The sequence below is a fragment of the Ranitomeya imitator genome, chromosome 3, assembly GCF_032444005.1.
Source record: "Ranitomeya imitator isolate aRanImi1 chromosome 3, aRanImi1.pri, whole genome shotgun sequence".
Lineage (NCBI taxonomy): Eukaryota > Metazoa > Chordata > Amphibia > Anura > Dendrobatidae > Ranitomeya > Ranitomeya imitator.
In genome coordinates this window covers 510,492,947-510,516,143 of record NC_091284.1, presented here as the reverse complement: position 1 = coordinate 510,516,143, position 23,197 = coordinate 510,492,947, and the positions used below count along the sequence as shown (strand labels likewise).

General features: G+C 43.3%; 1 protein-coding gene across 17 annotated transcripts in view; it reads right to left on the bottom strand.

Annotated features, from left to right (window-relative positions):
- Positions 1-2,470: 2,470 nt before the first annotated feature.
- The window catches only part of TCEANC (transcription elongation factor A N-terminal and central domain containing), a 41,788-nt gene continuing 21,061 nt past the window's right edge, over positions 2,471-23,197 (bottom strand). For 3 of the 17 annotated variants that reach the window (XM_069757673.1, XM_069757675.1, XM_069757676.1), the window contains 2 exons: positions 22,024-22,353; positions 2,471-3,588 (listed from right to left, as the gene is read on the bottom strand). In XM_069757673.1, the coding sequence (XP_069613774.1) occupies positions 2,561-3,588; positions 22,024-22,144 (1,149 nt within the window). In that variant the 5' untranslated portion in view covers positions 22,145-22,353 and the 3' untranslated portion in view covers positions 2,471-2,560. Of the gene's footprint in view, positions 3,594-4,041; positions 4,215-13,258; positions 13,422-22,023; positions 22,354-23,197 lie in introns of those variants that run through there. The other 14 variants (XM_069757686.1, XM_069757683.1, XM_069757677.1 and 11 more) reach the window with 12 other exon arrangements.

Here is a 23,197-nt window from a genome sequence, read left to right as displayed (position 1 = left end):
AGGCCGAAAAAAGACATTTGTCCATCCAGTTCAGCCTATATTCCATCATAATAAATCCCCAGATCTACGTCCTTCTACAGAACCTAGTAATTGTATGATACAATATTGTTCTGCTCCAGGAAGACATCCAGGCCTCTCTTGAACCCCTCGACTGAGTTCGCCATCACCACCTCCTCAGGCAAGCAATTCCAGATTCTCACTGCCCTAACAGTAAAGAATCCTCTTCTATGTTGGTGGAAAAACCTTCTCTCCTCCAGACGCAAAGAATGCCCCCTTGTGCCCGTCACCTTCCTTGGTATAAACAGATCCTCAGCGAGATATTTGTATTGTCCCCTTATATACTTATACATGGTTATTAGATCGCCCCTCAGTCGTCTTTTTTCTAGACTAAATAATCCTAATTTCGCTAATCTATCTGGGTATTGTAGTTCTCCCATCCCCTTTATTAATTTTGTTGCCCTCCTTTGTACTCTCTCTAGTTCCAATATATCCTTCCTGAGCACCGGTGCCCAAAACTGGACACAGTACTCCATGTGCGGTCTAACTAGGGATTTGTACAGAGGCAGTATAATGCTCTCATCATGTGTATCCAGACCTCTTTTAATGCACCCCATGATCCTGTTTGCCTTGGCAGCTGCTGCCTGGCACTGGCTGCTCCAGGTAAGTTTATCATTAACTAGGATCCCCAAGTCCTTCTCCCTGTCAGATTTACCCAGTGGTTTCCCGTTCAGTGTGTAATGGTGATATTGATTCCCTCTTCCCATGTGTATAACCTTACATTTATCATTGTTAAACCTCATCTGCCACCTTTCAGCCCAAGTTTCCAACTTATCCAGATCCATCTGTAGCAGAATACTATCTTCTCTTGTATTAACTGCTTTACATAGTTTTGTATCATCTGCAAATATCGATATTTTACTGTGTAAACCTTCTACCAGATCATTAATGAATATGTTGAAGAGAACAGGTCCCAATACTGACCCCTGCGGTACCCCACTGGTCACAGCGACCCAGTTAGAGACTATACCATTTATAACCACCCTCTGCTTTCTATCACTAAGCCAGTTACTAACCCATTTACACACATTTTCCCCCAGACCAAGCATTCTCATTTTGTGTACCAACCTCTTGTGCGGCACGGTATCAAACGCTTTGGAAAAATCGAGATATACCACGTCCAATGACTCACCGTGGTCCAGTCTATAGCTTACCTCTTCATAAAAACTGATTAGATTGGTTTGACAGGAGCGATTTCTCATAAACCCATGCTGATATGGAGTTAAACAGTTATTCTCATTGAGATAATCCAGAATAACATCCCTCAGAAACCCTTCAAATATTTTACCAACAATAGAGGTTAGACTTACTGGCCTATAATTTCCAGGTTCACTTTTAGAGCCCTTTTTGAATATTGGCACCACATTTGCTATGCGCCAGTCCTGCGGAACAGACCCTGTCGCTATAGAGTCCCTAAAAATAAGAAATAATGGTTTATCTATTACATTACTTAGTTCTCTTAGTACTCGTGGGTGTATGCCATCCGGACCTGGAGATTTATCTATTTTAATCTTATTTAGCCGGTTTCGCACCTCTTCTTGGGTTAGATTGGTGACTCTTAATATAGGGTTTTCATTGTTTCTTGGGATTTCACCTAGCATTTCATTTTCCACCGTGAATACCGTGGAGAAGAAGGTGTTTAATATGTTAGCTTTTTCCTCGTCATCTACAACCATTCTTTCCTCACTATTTTTTAAGGGGCCTACATTTTCAGTTTTTATTCTTTTACTATTGATATAGTTGAAGAACAGTTTGGGATTAGTTTTACTCTCCTTAGCAATGTGCTTCTCTGTTTCCTTTTTGGCAGCTTTAATTAGTTTTTTAGATAAAGTATTTTTCTCCCTATAGTTTTTTAGAGCTTCAGTGGTGCCATCCTGCTTTAGTAGTGCAAATGCTTTCTTTTTACTGTTAATTGCCTGCCTTACTTCTTTGTTTAGCCACATTGGGTTTTTCCTATTTCTAGTCCTTTTATTCCCACAAGGTATAAACCGCTTACACTGCCTATTTAGGATTGTGATTTCTGAATAATCATAAAGAGAATTAGTATTGGTTATCAACTATTTCAGCTGTTCTTTATTGTTAATATTTTATAATACCAATCAGTAGTATTATCTATCAGAATGTTAAAGTGCAAGATGCATGGTGATGTCACAACGCCTCTCTCGATTAACTTGTAATTCTGCCTGGTACCCTGCTGATTTACTTGATTGTACCGTTTACCTTTATTCTTTTTGCTTTGATCAATAAACATGATTTATAAAAAAAAACAGGTAATTTTCTGATGGTACATTCCCATTAAATGGCTGCTTACATGTAACAGTAGACTGTATTGCCTGTACAGAAAGCAGATAACAGACCATTATTCCTAAATGGCAACCATGAGCATATTGGCGAAAAAAACTGAAACCACAGATTAAAACATTAACCATTTAATTCTCACACTGACAACCTAGACTTCTAGGTGAGTTTGAAGATTATTAAAGTTCACATGCTCCTAATCATTTCACAGACATATCCATCCGCTATGATACCACTGTTCTCCGCACTCATTACAAATGGCAAATGTCATCATCTCTTCGTCTGGGTTCCCGGTACGTACCCAGCCTGGCAGAAAGAGTGTCCCTCGGGAAATCATGGTTACCGTGCAATTAAACCTTTCACATTTTCTACATTTAATTTTCCTAGTCTGGACTCCATCAGTGCGCTGGGGAAGCTGATGCTCCTGGACACCAGCCTGCGTATAGCTAGCTCGGAGGTCTCGGAGATCCTCACTTGCCATCTCCAGAGCAGTCATTCCAGCAAATGTCTTGGGAATTAGGGCTCCAGAATAAATGAGAGTTTTCAAGTGCATATTTTTAGGATTTTTCAGATTGGCAATTTTACTACGAATGCAGCTTCTGTATTTCTTTTCATTCCCAGCAAACAGAATGTAGATGCTTTCCTCAAGCTCCTTTGCATACTCCTGGGCTTTCGCATGGCACTGTGAAGGATCAGCTAAAGCCTGATACAAAAGTTCTCGGCACTTCTTTCTCAAGCCCTCCACACTCATTCTCTGCTGATCTTGGGTACCTGCACTGTGCTCCTTACTGAATACCACTTGTGAACTTGACCTCAGATTTTGCTCTAGTTCTTCAGTCATAGTAGAGGAAAGACCACTTGTACTCTCGAGACCTGTCAGGTTTTGTGCGCTGTCTTGAGCTTGCGCCACAGTTGCATTGTCATTCCTCTCTAGTTCACCCATAAACTTCTCCTGAACTGTGCTGGTATGAAGAGAGCTGTCTTTGTACAAGAGTTTCCATTTGGAGAGTAAGCACTTTGCTTTCTTTCTCAGTGCTCCTGGCGGACAGCTTTTAAGTACTCTGTACACAACTCTGACGACATCAGTCTGCTGTAGGTTTGCACAATTGACCTTTGCGTCTTCAAAGAAAGATAGATGGGATTCAATTTCTTCATACATTCTGTGGTGTAAAAGACTCTCCACTTGTAAAGCTCTGAAGATCAGCTCCTTAATACCCTCCGAGTCTGACATTCCTATGCTTGATAGACACAAAGAAAACAGTGATAAGAGTGATCACTTGACAATTGCAGAATTAGCCTGAAGAGATCAAATATTACTACAAATCAAATAGATTTCAGGCAATATATAATGGCTGCTTAAAGGGGATCTGTCACTTGATCCATGCTGCCCAAACCACAGGCGGCATTTCTGATCCTGGTTGTGAAATTGCCAGAGCATTTCAGAAAATTAAGTTTGAAGTGCCGGCCAAGAACCAGGGAGAGACGTGACTAGTCCGGTGTGGTCCCCGGTTATTCCAGATGCTGGGAGGTATACACACACACACATCAAGAGACCTGTCAATCAACTATAGCGATGCAGGGAGCAAGCTCCAGGCTAGTTGCATCTCTCCCTATATCCAAGGACGGGGTGAGCTATATATGGATTGTGATGCCAAAAACGGGCCACTGGTCTCGGACAGAATTTACCTCCTTGTGTACCTTTGTGGCTATGCGTTTGGATCAGGACACCTGTGGTCAGTCCATTACAGTCCACATGCGGAACATGAGCTATGCCCATCTGAATCCGGCCTACATCCTAGTGCATTTCTTGGCCACACCAGATGAATACTCTTCTTCTAAAAGAGATCAGCTGAGTAGTGCTGCATGGGAGAAAAGGATGCACATCATTTACTTTGTCCTGCAAATACCACCTAGGTAGCTATCATACAAGTCAATGTTTGACCCTATACCACCTAGGTAGCTATCATACAAGTCAATGTTTGACCCTATACCACCTAGGTAGCTATCATACAAGTCAATGTTTGAGCCTCTGAAGTGATCCAGCCATCAGAAAAACGCTACTTACCTGCAGATATAGAGTTCATCTACGAATAAACAGTCTTTAACACCCTGTGTAGTCAGCTGACAAAGTGCTGCTACATAGAAAATGTCGTTTTAATCACGGTGTAAGTCTATCTCCGAGGCACTGTGAATGACAACCTCCCTGCAGCGTGTGTAGGCAGAGCGAACTGTCACTCTTAGTGCTGGGGTGTGGTTACAGCCACACTCCCACTGTACTGAGCTGTGATGTAATTAGTCCCCTGCAGCACCCCTGTGATTAGGAGAGACCCACTACATAATGATAGCACAGTGATCAAAACGTAATTTTCTCTGTGTAGCCGCACTCTAAGTCAGCCTGTTACACAGGGTTTTAAGGCGATTTACCTGCAGATTAGTAAACAGCATTTTTTATGTCATATTCCCTTTAAATAGCTTTTCTTTGTGACCAGAGAAGGAGAAACGCATCTACAGTCTGTTCAGGGTGATTGCCCCTCTTCAGTGTACAGCACAGGCTAAATGAATGCGATGCAGCACACTACAAATATATTGAAGGCATCCTAGCCAATAATTGTAAATTAAAGGGGTACTTCACTTGCTAGCCAGGTCTCCAAAAGTGCTCTAAACTCTTGCATACTGACTTAACCAATCATACATACTCCCATTGCCCTGTGTTTCAAGGCCAATGCTATCAATGGATCAGCAATGAAACAGTGGATGGCATCCGTGCTTGTGCCCATAATACTGAAGACAGATAACAACATGACTGCTTTCCCGTCTCCATCCACTTCTGCGCTGGGGCAGAAACCAGCTGCAAAATCTCCTGCATCGGTGCATGTACTGGGTGGGGAATATTCATGGTTCCTTGTGTTAGGACACAACAGTTTAGTGCCACTCTTTAAAGGGAACCGGTCAACCCCAAAATCGATGGTAAGGTAAGCTCACCATCATCAGGGGCTTATCTACAGCATTCTATAATGCTGTAGATAAGCCGCCGATGTTACCTGAAAGATGAGAAAAAGACGTTGGATTAAACTCACCCAGGGGCGGTCCCGCTGCGGTCTGGTCAAATGGGTGTCTCAGGTCTGCTCTGGCGCCTCCTATCTTCATTCCGTGACGTCCTCTTCTGGTCTTCACGCCGCGGCTCCGGAAAGGTCAGAGAGGCCCAGCGCCTGCGCACTACAGTACTTTGCTCTCCCTCAACAGGGCAGACAAAGTACGCCTGCGCCGGAGCCGCAGCGTGAAGACCAGAAGAGGACGTCATGGAATGAAGATAGGAGGCGCCGGAGCGGACCTGAGACACCCATTTAACCAGACCGCAGCGGGACTGCCCCTGGGTGAGTATAATCCAACGTCTTTTTCTCATCTTTCAGGTAACATCGGCGGCTTATCTACAGCATTACAGAATGCTGTAGATAAGCCCCTGATGACGGTGAGCTTACCTCACCATCGATTTTGGGGGTGACAGGTTCCCTTTAAAAGCAGACTGTCAGCATAGAATGGGCCAATTATTACTGGTGCTCAGTCCACCTTGGAGTGGCCAAACATTTAAGTGCGCCTTCCCACCTACTTGTTTTACCTCTGTCTCCAACTCCTCTTCTTTGGTTGACGGATTTGGCTCTGTAGAGCCAGAGAAATGTGGAGATAGAGGGAAAACAAGTATCGTAGATTGCAAAATGCGCTTAAATATTTGGTCATGCAAAGGGTGCACCGAACGCCTGTATTTGGTTTGAACGGTCATTCTGTGCTGACAGACTCCCAGAAGCAACTACCTGCCTGTTTTAACCAATGTCAGCTCAGAATGGTCAACAACCACTCCTACCGGTGATTCAACTGCTCTACGTTAATAGAGCAGCTCTTCTTTTTCTGGGTTGCTGTATCGATGAGGCGAGACTGCCATTATCATGCTGACTGACATACGGCTCCCCGCAGTTAGGCAGTGGGGAGTCGGCTCTCAATCAGAATGACATTGGCAGAGACACCCCATCAACAGAGCAGATGGGAAGCCGCTGCTCTGTTGACATGAAGTCAGCAGACACATTTGAATTGCTGGGGGGAGCGGTTTGTGAGCGCACTAGAGATCATCGCCGGCCACAACAGGCAGGTAGTTAGAGGGAAAAAAAATTGTCCTGGATAACCCCTTTACATTTCTCCACATTCTCTAGTGCAGAAAACAAGCACACTTTATAGACTATGTGCTTTGCCAGTGGAAAGATAGTCATCTGCAGATCATTACAAATCATGTTGTCTCTTTTGAAAAAAAAAGGCTCTGCTATATACTATGTGGTTGGGCAATATACTACGTGGCTCTGCTATATACTACGTGGCTGGGCAATATACTACGTGGCTGGGCAATATACTACGTGGCTGGGCAATATACTACGTGACTTGCCAATATACTATGTGGCTGGGCAATATACTATGTGGCTGGGCAATATACTACGTGGCTGGACAATATACTACGTGGCTGGACAATATACTACGTGGCTGGACAATATACTACGTGGCTGGACAATATACTACGTGGCTGGACAATATACTACGTGGCTGGACAATATACTACATGGCTGGGCAATATACTACGTGGCTGGGCAATATACTACGTGGCTGGGCAATATACTACGTGGCTGGGCAATATACTACGTGACTTGCCAATATACTATGTGGCTGGGCAATATACTACGTGGCTGGACAATATACCATGTGGCTGGACAATATACTACGTGGCTGGACAATATACTACGTGGCTGGACAATATACTACGTGGCTGGGCAATATACTACGTGGCTGGGCAATATACTACGTGGCTGGGCAATATACTACGTAGCTGGGCAATATACTACGTAGCTGGGCAATATACTACGTGGATATGCGTATTCTAGAATACCCGATGCGTTAGAATCGGGCCACCATCTAGTTATATATGATGTTTATATAGTGTAGAGATGTTTATATGGTGTAGAGAAGTTTATATAATGTGGCGCTATGTATGTATTGTGGAATTCACACTGCTGCCACATCTCTACACTATATAATATATACACCGCTCTATATTCCTTAACACGGTATATAATATGCAGCTGTGTATATAATAGATTGTAGTATGCTGTATATACTAGTGTATAAAGCCGAGACTTTCAGCATATTTTTTTTGTGCTGAAAATGCCCCCCTCAGCTTATACACGAGTCATTGTCACAGAAAGACGGAGAGGGAGCAGCGGGTCACAGAGGCAGGAGCCGGTGGCTGAGGCTAAAGCCTGTGCCGCTGCTAAAGAGAAATGAATATTCACTGCGCTGGCAGTGACTATTCATTTCTCTTACAGTGCAAACAGCCACAGCCGCCGGCTTCCAGCACACATCCTACTTACCTTCCCTGCGCGCCCTCGCTGAATCTCGTTCCGGGGCCAGCAGCTCTTCAGGCCGAGCGATCACGTGTCCTCCACTCATTAAGGTAATGAGTATTCACCCCACTCCACTCCCATATGTGTGGGTAAATATTCATTACCTTAATGAGATGTGATCGCCAAGCCATAGGAGCTGCTGGCACCAGAACGAGATGCTGCGAGGGCATGCAGGGAAGGTAAGTAGGATGTGTTTTTTTTTTAATAGGAACCATGCATACAAGAACAGGGATAAGGAGCCATGCATACAGGGACGGGGATAAGAAGCCATGCATACAAGGACGGGGATAAGGATCCATGCATTCAAGGACGGGGATAAGGAGCCATGGATACAGGGACAGGGGAGCCATGGGGATGTGGGGACAATGTATACCCGGCTTATACTCGAGTCAATAAGTTTTCCCAGTTTTTTGTGGCCAAATTAGGTGCCTCTGCTTATACTCGGGTCGGCTTATACTCAAGTATATACGGTATATTGTGGAGCTGTGTATACTTCTACTGTCCTGCATAAATGGTGTAATTCTCAGTATCTATTCTTATTATGTATGTGTGTATCTATATATCTAGCTATCATTCCGATTAATTGTGAGAAAACTAGCGGACTCTTTATTAGTCCATGTGTCAACATTTCGGATCCATAACTGAACATTTCTCTGATATGGAAGTGAAATGTTGCCACATGGGCTAATAAAGAGTATAAAAAAAAAATCTGTTCCATTTTCTTCCACAAAAGTGGTATGATTTTCTTCTCACATCTGATGCTATATTCTACTGTGATTCCACCCTAATGAGTACCTGTATTATGCCCACGTTTACATGATCAGTATTTGGTCAGTATTTTACATCAGTATTTGTAGCCAAAACCAGGATTGGAACAATTAGAGGAAAAGTATAATAGAAACATATGCACCACTTCTGTATTTATCACACACTCCTGGTTTTGGCTACAAATACTGATGTAAAATACTGACCAAATACTGAACATGTGACCATGGCCTTATTCTGCATATATACACTGCACAGTACCACTCCTCCTGTCCTGTATATATACACTGCACAGTACCACTCCTCCTGTCCTGTATATATACACTGCACAGTACCGCTCCTCCTGTCCTGTATATATACACTGCACAGTACCACTCCTCCTGTCCTGTATATATACACTGCACAGTACCACTCCTCCTGTCCTGTATATATACACTGCACAGTACCACTCCTCCTGTCCTGTATATATACACTGCACAGTACCACTCCTCATGTCCTGTATATATACACTGCACAGTACCACTCCTCCTGTCCTGTATATATACACACTGCACAGCACCGCTCCTCCTGTCCTGTATATATACACTGCACAGTACCACTCCTGTCCTGTATATATACACTGCACAGTACCGCTCCTCCTGTCCTGTATATATACACTGCACAGTACCGCTCCTCCTGTCCTGTATATATACACTGCACAGTACCACTCCTCCTGTCCTGTATATATACACTGCACAGAACCACTCCTCCTGTCCTGTATATATACACTGCACAGTACCGCTCCTCCTGTCCTGTATATATACACTGCACAGTACCGCTCCTCCTGTCCTGTATATATACACTGCACAGTACCACTCCTCCTGTCCTGTATATATACACTGCACAGTACCACTCCTCCTGTCCTCTATGTATACACTGCACAGTACCACTCCTCCTGTCCTGTATATATACACTGCACAGTACCACTCCTCCTGTCCTCTATGTATACACTGCACAGTACCACTCCTCCTGTCCTGTATATATACACTGCATAGTACCACCTCTCCTGTCCTGTATATATACACTGCACAGTACCACTCCTCCTGTCCTGTATATATACACTGCACAGTACCACTCCTCCTGTGTGTGTGTGTATATACACTGCACAGTACCACTCCTCCTGTCCTGTATATATACACTGCACAGTACCACTCCTCCTGTCCTGTATATATACACTGCATAGTACCACCTCTCCTGTCCTGTATATATACACTGCACAGTACCACTCCTCCTGTCCTGTATATATACACTGCACAGTACCACTCCTCCTGTCCTGTATATATACACTGCACAGTACCACTCCTCCTGTCCTGTATATATACACTGCACAGTACCACTCCTCCTGTCCTGTATATATACACTGCACAGTACCACTCCTCCTGTATATATACACTGCACAGTACCACTCCTCCTGTCCTGTATATATACACTGCACGGTACCATTTCTCCTGTTCTGTTGTCAGAGAGGTGACATTGGTCTTTGAGAAGGTCAATACTGGTTTATTATTTTCAGTTTTTTTATGGGAAAATTAAAAAAAATATTGGAAAATCCATTTAAATGGATTATCCCAAGTAATCTCCTATGCCGAGAACTTAGAATCGCCGGGGTCCAACTGCTGAGACCCCCATGATCCCGAGAGCTGGAGCTCTAAAGAGCACCATGTAAATGGACCTGTGGTCGATCATGCGCACTTCGGCGCCATTCACATGTAGCTCTTCAAATAACGCCTTTAAAGGGAAGGTGCCATCAAAAAAATATTTTTTGCAGAAATTGTAAAAATGTAAAGAATTAATGATTACATGTTCTTAAAAAATATTATCATTTGTTTATAATTTAGTAAAATATGAAAAATAATTTGAAAAGTTTTGGAATTTCCACTTTTAAACACTAGGGGGAGCAGCTGCTGAAATTTCAGAAAAACCTAGTGTACAAATAGCTCACATTACTGCACTGCAGTAAATATGGGCGGAGTCTGCTGACCTGTGTGATGTCTCCTCTCCTCTCCTTCTGGGTGTTTGCTAAGGGATTAGAGAGGATGAGATTCAGGGACCCAATGAGCAGCCATTTTGTTGGTGACTGCAGAGTAAGGCTGCCGTCACACTAGCAGTATTTGGTCAGTATTTGACCTCAGTATTTGTAAGCCAAAACCAGGAGTGGAACAAATAGAGGAAAAGTCTAATAGAAACATGTGTACCACTTCTGTATTTATCACCCACTCCTGGTTTTAGCTACAAATACTGAGGTAAAATACTGACCAAATACTGAACGTGGACGGCAGCCTTAGGCTACTTTCACACTAGCGTTGTTGGCTGTACGTTGTAATGCGTCGTTCAGGAGAAAAAACACATCCTGCAAAGTTGTCTGTAGGATGCGTTTTTTCCCCATAGACTAACATTACCGACATTACATGTAACGTTTGTTTGTGCGTCGAGTCCGCCATTTTTGACCGCGCATGCACGGCCGAAACTCCGCCCCATCCTCCCCAGACCTTACAATGGGGCAACGGAAGCGTCGTAAGACTGCTTCCGCTGCCCACGTCGGACATTTCTTTCACAGCATGCGTCGGTACGTCGACCCGACGCACTGCAACGGGCCCGTACCGACGCTAGTGTGAAAACAACCTTATACTGACAAGTAGACAGTCACCGAGGATGGCAGGCAGCAAGGATTCTGGGAGATATGTGGTGGAGGGAGCAGGGTGACAGCAGCACAGAGTATTTCAGGAGAGCAGTGTGCTGGTCTATAGGGGCCCCCTGTTTGGTGCGCGGAGCAGCCAGGGATTGTACATAGAGTGCTGTCTTTTATACACATGGATGGACCGTCTGCTCCACAGAAATCCAGGAAACATTTCTGCGGATTGATGGCCTGGTCTGATCCAGACTTTGCATGCAGACCCCATTCCCCTCCTCAGATCCTGTCTTCTCCATCCTGTCCTGGCAATATGTGAAAGCGAGGCGACAGGCGCAGTCCGGGGTGACGCTGGGAAGGAAATGTAGCCATATAGTAACGATAAAAATGAGACCCCTCTCTTCAGCTGCCTCACCAGCCTTCCCCTGACTACACCTAACTGGAGGTCATGCTGCCCCCTCTATTACCCCAGACCCGCGTGCAGGTGCTCAGCCAGAACCACCATTGAATGGGTCCGCTTTCTGAAGATAATACTGCCATAGTGTTCTCACATAATACTGCCATATAGATCACACATAATACCACCAGTGTTCTCACATACCGCCATATAGATCACACATAATACCACCAGTGTTCTCACATACCGCCATATAGATCACACATAATACTGCCAGTGTTCTCACATAATACCGCCATATAGATCACACATAATACTGCCATAGTGTTCTCACATAATACCGCCATATAGATCACACAATACCACCATAGTGTTCTCACATACCGCCATATAGATCACACATAATGCTGCCAGTGTTCTCACATAATACCGCCATATAGATCACACATATCACCGCCAGTGTTCTCACATACCGCCATATAGATCACCCATAATGCTGCCAGTGTTCTCACATAATACCGCCATATAGATCACACATAATACTGCCATAGTGTCCTCACATATCGCCATATAGATCACACAATACCACCAGTGTTCTCACATACCGCCATATAGATCACACATAATGCTGCCAGTGTTCTCACATAATACCGCCATATAGATCACACATAATACCGCCAGTGTTCTCACATACCGCCATATAGATCACCCATAATGCTGCCAGTGTTCTCACATAATACCGCCATATAGATCACACATAATGCTGCCAGTGTTCTCACATAATACCGCCATATAGATCACACATAATGCTGCCAGTGTTCTCACATAATACTGCCATATAGATCACACACACAATACCACCATATAATTCTCACAATACTGATCAAGCATAATACCACCATACAGATCACATAATACCGTCATATAGATATCACATAATGCCATAATACAGCATGACGCCCGCAGCTCCTGTTATCGCACGCATTGAGTTGTGTGTGCAATGGGGAAAGATATGCAGGGGGGAGAGGAGTGCATAGGAGTGGATTAGATACACGGTTCACCAGACAGTATCACACAAGAGAGGATTAGATACACGGCTCAGCATAATATCACACAGTATATAGAATTAGATACACGGCTCAGCAGTCAGTATCACAGGATAGGATTAGATACACGGCTCAGCATAATATCACACAGTATAGGATTAGATACACGGCTCAGCAGTCAGTATCACAGGATAGGATTAGATACACGGCTCAGCAGTCAGTATCACAGGATAGGATTAGATACACGGCTCAGCAGACAGTATCACACAGGAGAGGATTAGAAACACGGCTCAGCAGACAATATCACACAGGAGAGGATTAGATGCATGGCTCAGCATAGTATCACACAGGAGAGGATTAGATGCACGGCTCAGCATAGTATCACACAGGAGAGGATTAGATGCACGGCTCAGCATAATATCACATGAGAGGATTAGATACAGGGGCCAGCAGACACTATCACACAGGAGAGGATTAGATACTTGGCTCAGCACAGTACAGTGATAGATGCACGGTCTGATGTCCTGTGAGGAGCTACAGTGAGGCAGGGTCGGAGCAGCACAGAGCCTCCCCCATCCCCCTCTGTTACCTCTCTGCAGCTCCAGATAAGAGGACATCAGACGGCAGCATTCCTTCACCCTCTCTAGGGATTACAGCCACACACCAGGCAGCAGAGGACAGGGAACGGCCGCTGACAGTGTGAGGGGGAGCAGCTCTCAGTCACAGTGGAGCTCACACGTACACTCCACTGTGGGCTGAGGCAAGATGGCGCCGATCTCCTGCCTCTGCTGCGATGTGGAGACAGCCCAGGGGGCGTGGCCACATCAGAGCAGAGAGCAGTTTATAATTGTAGCTAATCGGTCGGACGCCGACCGCAGCCTCCTATGTCCAGGGCAGCAGAGTGTAAGTGTCCTGCTGGGACTCTTACACTGCTGCAAAGCAAAATGGCGGCGCCCAGTGGCTGCAAAAATAATTAATAATAAAAAATATATTAAAGTTAAAAAAAATGATAGTGTATTAAAAATAATTGTTTATATAAACAATCATTTTTAATACAAAAACAAAATTGCGGCACCTTCCCTTTAAGAGGAGTGTTGATGGGCAGGACAAAGTATAACAAAATTCACTGATTGGGGGTAGGGATTGTTTGAGTATGTGGACTAGTGGGTTTTTTTGTGGCAGGGGTGCTTTTTTGTCCCTTTCCAGCCGTGTGTGTGTGAGTGATTATACAGTGGGACTGTGCCTGTGCATGTCATAATATATATATATATATATATATATATATATATATATATATAATCTCGCATGCTTGCAGTCACAAGACCACCTGTCCCCGGCGCAGGCACCGGAGAATCCTCACAGCCCACAGTGCGTGCGATATGAGGATTCACACATAGTGACTGTAGACATGTAGCTTAAGATCCGACAACCCCTTTAAGAATGGGCCGCTACTCATGGGCCACTGCTGTGTGCTTGCCCCCCAGGCTAAAATTTGCCAGTCAGCCCCTGCCTATAAGCTAAGGCCAGCACCATCAAGGGCTTATCTACAGCATTCTATAATGCTGTAGACAAGCCCCTGATGTAACCTGAAAGATAAGAAAAGCAAGTTAGATTATACTCACCCAGGGGCGGTCCAGTCCGATGGACGTCGCGGTCCGGGTCCAGCGCCTCCCATCCTCATGCGATGACGTCCTATTCTTTGCTTCCTGTCGCGGCGCAGGCGTACTGATTTGCCCTGTTGAGGGCAGAGCAAAGTACTGCAGTGCGCAGGCACTGGGCCTCTCTGACCTTTCCCGGCGCCTGCGCACTGCAGTACTTTGCTCTGCCCTCAATAGGGCAGACAATAACACCTGTGCATATACACAGTATATATATATATACACGTCTGGACCCTGAGAGCGTCATAGGCTATGTTGTGAGGCAAAACTTTAACCCCGCGCGTTCCAATTCACCAAACAATTTTGCCCCTATCTACATAAAGGGGAAAAAGTGAAAGGAAAAGTGTTGGAGGCAAATTGACAGCTGCCAGATGTGAACAAGGGGGACTTAAAGAGTGAGAGCGATGGCGCCAAAGAGTATATACCGTACAGATGCTAAGGTGGGGCCCCGACATGGGATACTCACCACACACGGTGAACACACACACAAAATGCGCCACACACGTGCTTGAACACATATACCACCCTCAGCACACATTTCACGACACATAAAAGTCGAAACACAAAAGTCGCCACTCAAAACTCGCCAAACGCAAAAATCGCCGCCACATGCAAAACTCGCCACACATGCAAAACTCACCTCATGGAAAACTCGCCAAGCGCAAAATTCACCACATTAAAAATTCGCCACACATGCAAAACTCACCTCATGGAAAACTCGCCACACGCGGAAAAATTGCCACATGCACAAAAGTTGCAACACATGCAAAAGTTGCCTCACACAAAACTTGCACATACTCAAAACGCACCACACTGCAACTCGACACACAAAAAGTTGCTACACGAATGTCACCACGCAAAACTCATCTCACAAAAGTTGCTACATGCATGTAGCCACATGCAACTCAACACACACAACTTGACACATGAAACTTGCCCTAAAACAAACACAAGTCTAGTATTATCCTTCAAAAATAAAAATCTGATTAATAAGCAGACAAACTACAAGAGCAACAAATGTACCATATAGGAAATACGGCAGCTGTCAGTCACATGACCTGTCTATTATGTGTATGTGTGAGCTAATATGTACTGCCAGGGGGGGAGGGCTTCCTGATGGCTGGGGATTTATCAGGTTGCCAATAGCAACCAATCACAGCTCAGCTTCTATTTTCCTACAGTTAATTAATCTGAGCGCTGATTAGTTAATATAGGCAACAAAGGACATTCTCAGTATAACAAAGCTTGTGTTAGGTAATAACATGTCAGTTAGGGTGTGTTGGTGGAAAGGCTGATGTCAGTCACATTACCTCTATGTGAGAGGATATAGAAACTGGCAGTTACAGACTATTTTTACCACAATAATGCCTCATAAGAAAAGGAATTCCATGGCACGAATGTCAGCTGATGCGAAAAGAAAAGCTGCATTACGGGCCAATGAGAAATGTGAAGACCGAGAAACAAGGCTGACACACATGAGAACAGCAGCTGCTTCCTCAAGAGCCAATGAACTTTGAGGAGAGGGAAGTGAGGCTTGCAGACATGAAAACGAGCTGCTTCCTCAAGAGCCAATGAACTTTCTGAGGAGAGGGAAGTGAGGCTTGCAGACATGAAAACAAGAGCTGCTTCCTCAAGAGCCAATGAACTTTCTGAGCAAAGGGAAGCGAGGCTTGCAGACATGAAAACAAGAGCTGCTTCCTCAAGAGCCAATTAACTTTCTGAGGAGAGGGAAGCGAGGCTCTTAAAGATGCTCTTTAATTCCTAACACTCGCCTTTATAGTGTCACTATTTTGCAGCAGTTCCTTCACTCCAACAATCCATATGTTCAACTCTTCAAGACTGCACTTTAATGCATGCCAAATGACGATTACAAGGTTGTCATTCGAGCTTACAAAACACCACAAGGTGAACATCAGCGACGTTTCAATGCTCCCACATTTGATGAGGTAGCCATCTTGATTGTATGTAATGATTTTCAAAGCCGTGACATTGTGCTTCAGAAAAGTAACAATAGTTTGCAACGAGTAGCAGAAACACACAGGTCTTATTATGGTCTGCAATATACAATCATCTTTTGGCAGGGACAGGATGGCTATCACTTTGGAATACCTCAGACAGATCCTACAACAGGCAACCCTTCAGGAAAAAAGTGTCTGCCATGGACTTCTATGCATATAGGATCATGACAAGATTTGCAGAGGAAAATCACATCTTGAAATGCAAACATCTCTTCCACGAATTTATTGTTGACATGTATGCAAAGATTGAGAGTGAACGTCTTTTATATATCCAACTAAATCAAAAGAAGCTCAGGGCAGAGGAATATATTCACCTTAGAGATGCTGTTGCAAATGATGCTGATCCAAAAGAGTTGGGGAAAATGGTTATTCTTCCATCAACTGTCACTGGAAGCCCACGACACATGCTTGAATACACACAGGATGCAATGACTTACGTGAGAAAGTATGGCCGTCCAGATCTTTTCATCACCTTTACTTGCAATCCTGCCTGGGAGAAAATTGGAGGGCACCTGTTGCCGGGCCAAAAAACAGTGAATCGCCATGACCTTATTGCTCAGGTTTTCAAACAGAAACTTTCAAAAATAACTAATCTCATCACAAAATCACATATTTATGGTGAGACGCAGTGCTGGATGTATTGAGTTAAATGGCAAAAAAGAGGCCTTCCTCACGCCCACATCTTGATCTGGCTGAAGCAAAAAATACAGCCTACCGAAATTGACAATATCATCAGTGCCGAATTGCCAGATTGACCCATTGCTGTTTGACACCATCACAAAAAACATGATCCATGGTCCGTGTGGGAGTCTCAACAAAAATTCTCCCTGTGTGATTGATGGCAGGTGTTCAAAGCATTACTCACAATCCCTGGTCCAAGAAACCCAAAACAGGACAGGATGGATATCCAGTCTACTGAAGAAGAAAACCAGGGGATGGTGGTTTCACAGCAAAGCTCAAAATGCGTGTTGGATCATCACTCCAAGAGATAGAAATTGACAACACGTGGGTAGTGCCTTACAACCCTTTGCTCTCAAAAATCTTCCAGGCCCACATAAATGTCGAATCTTGCCACTCTGTGAAATCAATCAAGTATATCTGCAAATATGTCCACAAAGGAAGTGATCAAGCAGTTTTTGAACTCCAGAAAAATGGACCCATTATTGATGAAGTGGAGGCATTCCAGATGGGCAGGTACATAAGCAGCAATGAAGCTGTTTGGAGAATACTAGGATTCTCCATTCATGAGCGCTACCCACCAGTTGTGCATTTGAGTGCGCACTTAGAAAATGGACAGAGAATTTACTTTAACCCAGCATACTTACAGCAGCTCCTAACAACACCCTCTTGGCATTTTTTGAGCTGTGTCAACAAGACCCTTTTGCGAAAACAATTCTCTACTGTGATTTACCAAAGTACTACACTTGGAATGCCTCCAGAAAAACACTGGAACGGAAGAAACGGGGGCTTGATATTGAAGGCTATCCAGGGGTGAAAGCAACTGATACTCTTGGTCGCGTCTACACTGTTTATCTGTCAAATGCAGAGTGCTTCTATCTGCACATGTTACTTCATGTTGTCAAAGGCCATACATCATTTTCTGACCTGAAGACCGTCGGAGGCCTTGTGTGTGAAACATTCAGGGAAGCTTGCCAAAGAAAAGGACTTCTGGAAAATGATGGGCACTGGGACATGACCCTCAGTGAAGCAGCAGCCACACAAACCCCAAAGTGACTAAGACACCTCTTTGCTATTATTCTAACAACCTGTAGCATTTCAAATCCTCTTGAGATTTGGACAAAGTACAAAACCGATCTCAGTGAGGACATCCTCATGCAGATTAGAAAGGAAAATCCTCAGCAACTCATCAACTTCACTGAGGATATGTTCAATGAAACTTTAATGCTCCTTGAAGATGAGTGCATAGTAATGTCAGGAAAAGCCTTACAGTTGCTTGGTTTGCCTGCTCCAATAAAAAATCCAGAAGGCATCCAAATGTGTAGGTAGATTTTCATAGAAACTACAATATTGATGAACTGACAGCATTTGTGTCTCAGAATGAGCCAATATTGGTACCACATCAAAGGGACGCCTATAACTACATTTTAAGTTTCAGTGAAACCAACAAAGGTGGGATTGTCTTCCTTGATGCTCCAGGTGGAACAGGAAAGACATTTGTAATCAACTTGCTCCTGGCAAAATTTCGACAACAAAAAAAGATTGCACTTGCAGTGGCATCTTCTGGAATTGCAGCTACGCTTTCAAAAGGTGGCAGGACAGCACATTCGACATTCAAATTACCACTTAACCTGTCTCATTGTGACAGCCCCGTGTGTAATATTGCCAAGGGATCAGGACTGGCCAAATTGCTTCAAAAATGCAGTGCCATCATTTGGGATGAATGCATCATGTCACACAAAAGGGCTCTGGAAGCAGTGAACAGACTGCTGCAAGACCTGCGTAGCAACAAATATATCATGGGAGGAGTAGTTGTTGTTTTGGCAGGTGACTTCCGCCAAACACTACCTGTTATTCCAAGATCAACCCCTGCAGATGAACTCAATGCCTGTCTCAAAGCATTGTACCTTTGGAGAAAAGTAAAGAAAATGTCACTGAACATTTACATGAGGGTCTACATGACAGGCGATGTTTCTGCTGGACTGTTTTCGAGCCAGCAGTTGACTATTGGAGATGGCAACTTTTGTTGCATTGTGACTTCCATTGAGGAGTTGAAAGCAAAGGTTTTTCCAAACATTCAACTCCATTTCAAAAATTCTGGCCGGCTGTGTGAAAGGGCTATTCTAGCTCCCAAAAATGACAGTGTCAACAAGATCAAACTTCAAATTTTAAATCTCCTTCCAGGTGTGTGCACAACCTCAAGTCAGTGGATACAGTAATAGACCTTGCTCAAGCTTTATTTTATCTGAGTTCCTAAATTCCTTGGAGCCACAAGGACTTCCTCCTCACAACCTCTTTCTAAAACCTGGAGCACCTATTCTGCTATTGAGAAATTTGGATCCATCAAAGCTGTGTAATGGAACAAGACTCTTGATTAAGAACCTGTTTCCACATGTAATTGAGGCAACCATTTTGACAGGATGTGCCACAGGAGAAGATGTTTTCATTCCAACAATTCCTCTCATTCCATCTTACATAGTTACATAGTTATTAAGGTTGAAGGAAGACTATATGTCCATCTAGTTCAACCCATAGCCTAACCTAACTTGCCCTACCATGTTGATCCAGAGGAAGGCAAAAAAACCCGATGTGGCAAAGAGTAAGCTCCACCTTGGGGAAAAAAATTCCTTCCCGACTCCACATACGGCAATCAGACTAGTTCCCTGGATCAACGCCCTATCAAGGAATCTAGTGTATATACCCTGTAACATTATACTTTTCTAGAAATGTATCCAGTCCCCTCTTAAATTTAAGTAATGAATCACTCATTACAACATCATACGGCAGAGAGTTCCATAGTCTCACTGCTCTTACAGTAAAGAATCCGCGTCTGTTATTATGCTTAAACCTTTTTTCCTCCAAACGTAGAGGATGCCCCCTTGTCCCTGTTTCAGGTCTATGATTAAAAAGATCATCAGAAAGGTCTTTGTACTGTCCCCTCATATATTTATACATTAACATAAGATCACCCCTTAGTCTTCGTTTTTCCAAACTAAATAGCCCCAAGTGTAATAACCTATCTTGGTATTGCAGACCCCCCAGTCCTCTAATAACCTTGGTCGCTCTTCTCTGCACCCGCTCCAGTTCAGCTATGTCTTTCTTATACACCGGAGACCAGAACTGTGCACAGTATTCTAAGTGTGGTCGAACAAGTGACTTGTATAGAGGTAAAATTATGTTCTCCTCATGAGCATCTATGCCTCTTTTAATGCATCCCATTATTTTATTTGCCTTTGTAGCAGCTGCCTGACACTGGCCACTGAAAATGAGTTTGTCATCCACCCATACACCCAGGTCTTTTTCATTGACGATTTTGCCCAGAGATTTAGAATTAAGCACATAATTATACATCTTATTACTTCTACCCAAGTGCATGACCTTACATTTATCCCCATTAAAGCTCATTTGCCATTTATCAGCCCAAGCTTCTAGTTTATATAAATCATCCTGTAATATAAAATTGTCCTCCTCTGTATTGATTACCCTGCAGAGTTTAGTGTCATCTGCAAATATTGAAATTCTACTCTGAATGCCCCCTACAAGGTCATTAATAAATATGTTAAAAAGAAGAGGGCCCAATACTGACCCCTGTGGTACCCCACTGCTAACCTCTACCCAGTCCGAGTGTGTTCCATTAATAACCACCCTTTGTTTCCTATCCCTGAGCCAGCTCTCAACCCACTTACACATATTTTCCCCTATCCCCATTATTCTCATTTTATGTATCAACCTTTTGTGTGGCACTGTATCAAAAGCTTTTGAAAAGTCCATATACACTACATCTACTGTGTTCCTTTGATCCAGTCCGGAACTTACCTCTTCATAGAAACTGATCAAATTAGTCTGACATGAACGGTCCCTAGTAAACCCGTGCTGATACTGGGTCATGAGGTTATTTCTCTTCAGATACTCCAGTATAGCATCCCTTAGAATGCCCTCCAGGATTTTACCCACAGTAGAGGTTAAGCTTACTGGCCTATAATTTCCCAGTTCAGTTTTTGTCCCCTTTTTGAATATTGGCACCACATTTGCTATACGCCAGTCCTGTGGTACAGACCCTGTTATTATGGAGTCTTTAAAGATTAAAAATAATGGTCTATCAATGACTGTACTTAATTCCTGCAGTACTCGGGGGTGTATCCCATCCGGGCCCGGAGATTTGTCAATTTTAGTGATTTTTAGACGCCGCCGCACTTCCTGCTGGGTTAAGCAGGTGACATTTAATTGGGAATTTTTATCACTAGTCATTTTGTCTGCCATGGGATTTTCTTGTGTAAATACTGATGAAAAAAAGTCATTTAGCATATTGGCTTTTTCCTCATCTTCATCCACCATTTCACCCAGACTATTTTTAAGGGGGCCAACACTATCATTTTTTAGTTTCTTACTATTTATGTAGTTAAAGAATATTTTGGGATTATTTTTACTCTCTCTGGCAATGAGTCTCTCTGTCTCAATCTTTGCTGCCTTGATTTGCTTTTTACAGAATTTATTTAATTTTTTGTATTTATTTAATGCCTCCTCACTACCTACTTCCTTTAATTCTCTAAATGCTTTCTTTTTGTCACTTATTGCGCCCCTTACAGCTCTATTTAGCCATATTGGTTTCCTCCTATTTCTAGTATGTTTATTCCCATACGGTATATACTGTGCACAGGTCCTATCCAGGATGTTAATAAACGTCTCCCATTTTCTTTGTGTATTTTTGTGTCTCAGGATATCGTCCCAGTTAATTGCACCAAGATCCTCTCTCATCCGTTGGAAATTTGCCCTCCTGAAGTTTAGTGTCCTTGTAACCCCTTTATTACACATCTTTTTAAAGGACACATGAAAACTTATTATTTTGTGATCGCTATTTCCAAAGTAACCCCCAACCCTTATATTTGCTATGCGGTCTGGCCTGTTGGTTAATATTAGGTCTAGCAGTGCCCCCCTTCTTGTTGGGTCCTGAACCAGTTGTGAAAGGTAATTGTCTCTCATAGTTGTCAAAAACCGATTACCTTTGCTGGAACTGCAGGTTTCTGTTCCCCAATCTATTTCAGGGTAGTTGAAGTCCCCCATAATAATGACTTCTCCTTGAGTCGCAGCTTCATCTATTTGCTTTACGAGGATATTCTCCATTGCTTTGATTTGCCTTTTGATTTTAAACGCCTCCAGTTTCCTGTTCGACTGGCATTTGCTATGTCCATCAACAAGGCTCAGGGACAGTCCTTGAAAGTAGTTGGAAATCAATTTACAATCTCCATGCTTTTCTCATGGTCAACTTTATGTGGCCTGTTCAAGAGTTGGAACAGCCAAAAATCTGTTCGTCTTTGCACCTGAAGGAAAAACTAAGAATGTCTTTTATCAAAAGGCTCTCGAATAAGTAGTAGAAGATTACTTCACATTACTTGGCCAATTTAGTTAAATCTGTGTGGAATATCTCTGGTGTTGAAATATATGTTGTGAAATGCTTCTATTAGCTTAGTTTTTGCCTTTTAATAATTACATTTCTATTTGTTTTGTGGCTTTTGTGTGCAGAATAAATTTTTGTTAACACATTCTATTTTGCTAACAGCAGTTATTAACCCGGGCAAAGCCGGGTAGTACAGCTAGTATGCACAGTAAAGACCAAAAGTTTGGACACACCTTCTCATTTAAAGATTTTTCTGTATTTTCATGACTATGAAAATTGTACATTCGCATTGAAGGCATCAAAACTATGAATTAACACATGTGGAATTATATACTTAACAAAAAAGTGTGAAACAACTGAAATTATGTCTTATATTCTAGGTTCTTCAAAGTAGCCACCTTTTGCTTTGATGACTGCTTTGCACATTCTTGGCATTCTCTTGATGACCTTCAAGAGGTAGTCACCGGGAATGGTTTTCATTTCACAGGTGTGCCCTGTCAGGTTTAATAAGTGAGATCTCTTTCCTTATAAATTGGGTTGGGACCATCAGTTGTGTTGTGCAGAAGTTTGGTGGATACACAGCTGATAGTCCTACTGAATAAACTGTTAGAATTTGTATTATGGCAAGAAAAAAGCAGCCAAGTAAAGAAAAATGAGTTGCCATCATTACATTAACACCTTTCTGACCTCGGACGGGATAGTACGTCCGAGGTCAGAAGCCCCACTTTGATGCGGCGGTGAGCCCGCACCAAAGCCGGGACATGTCAGCTGTTTTGAAC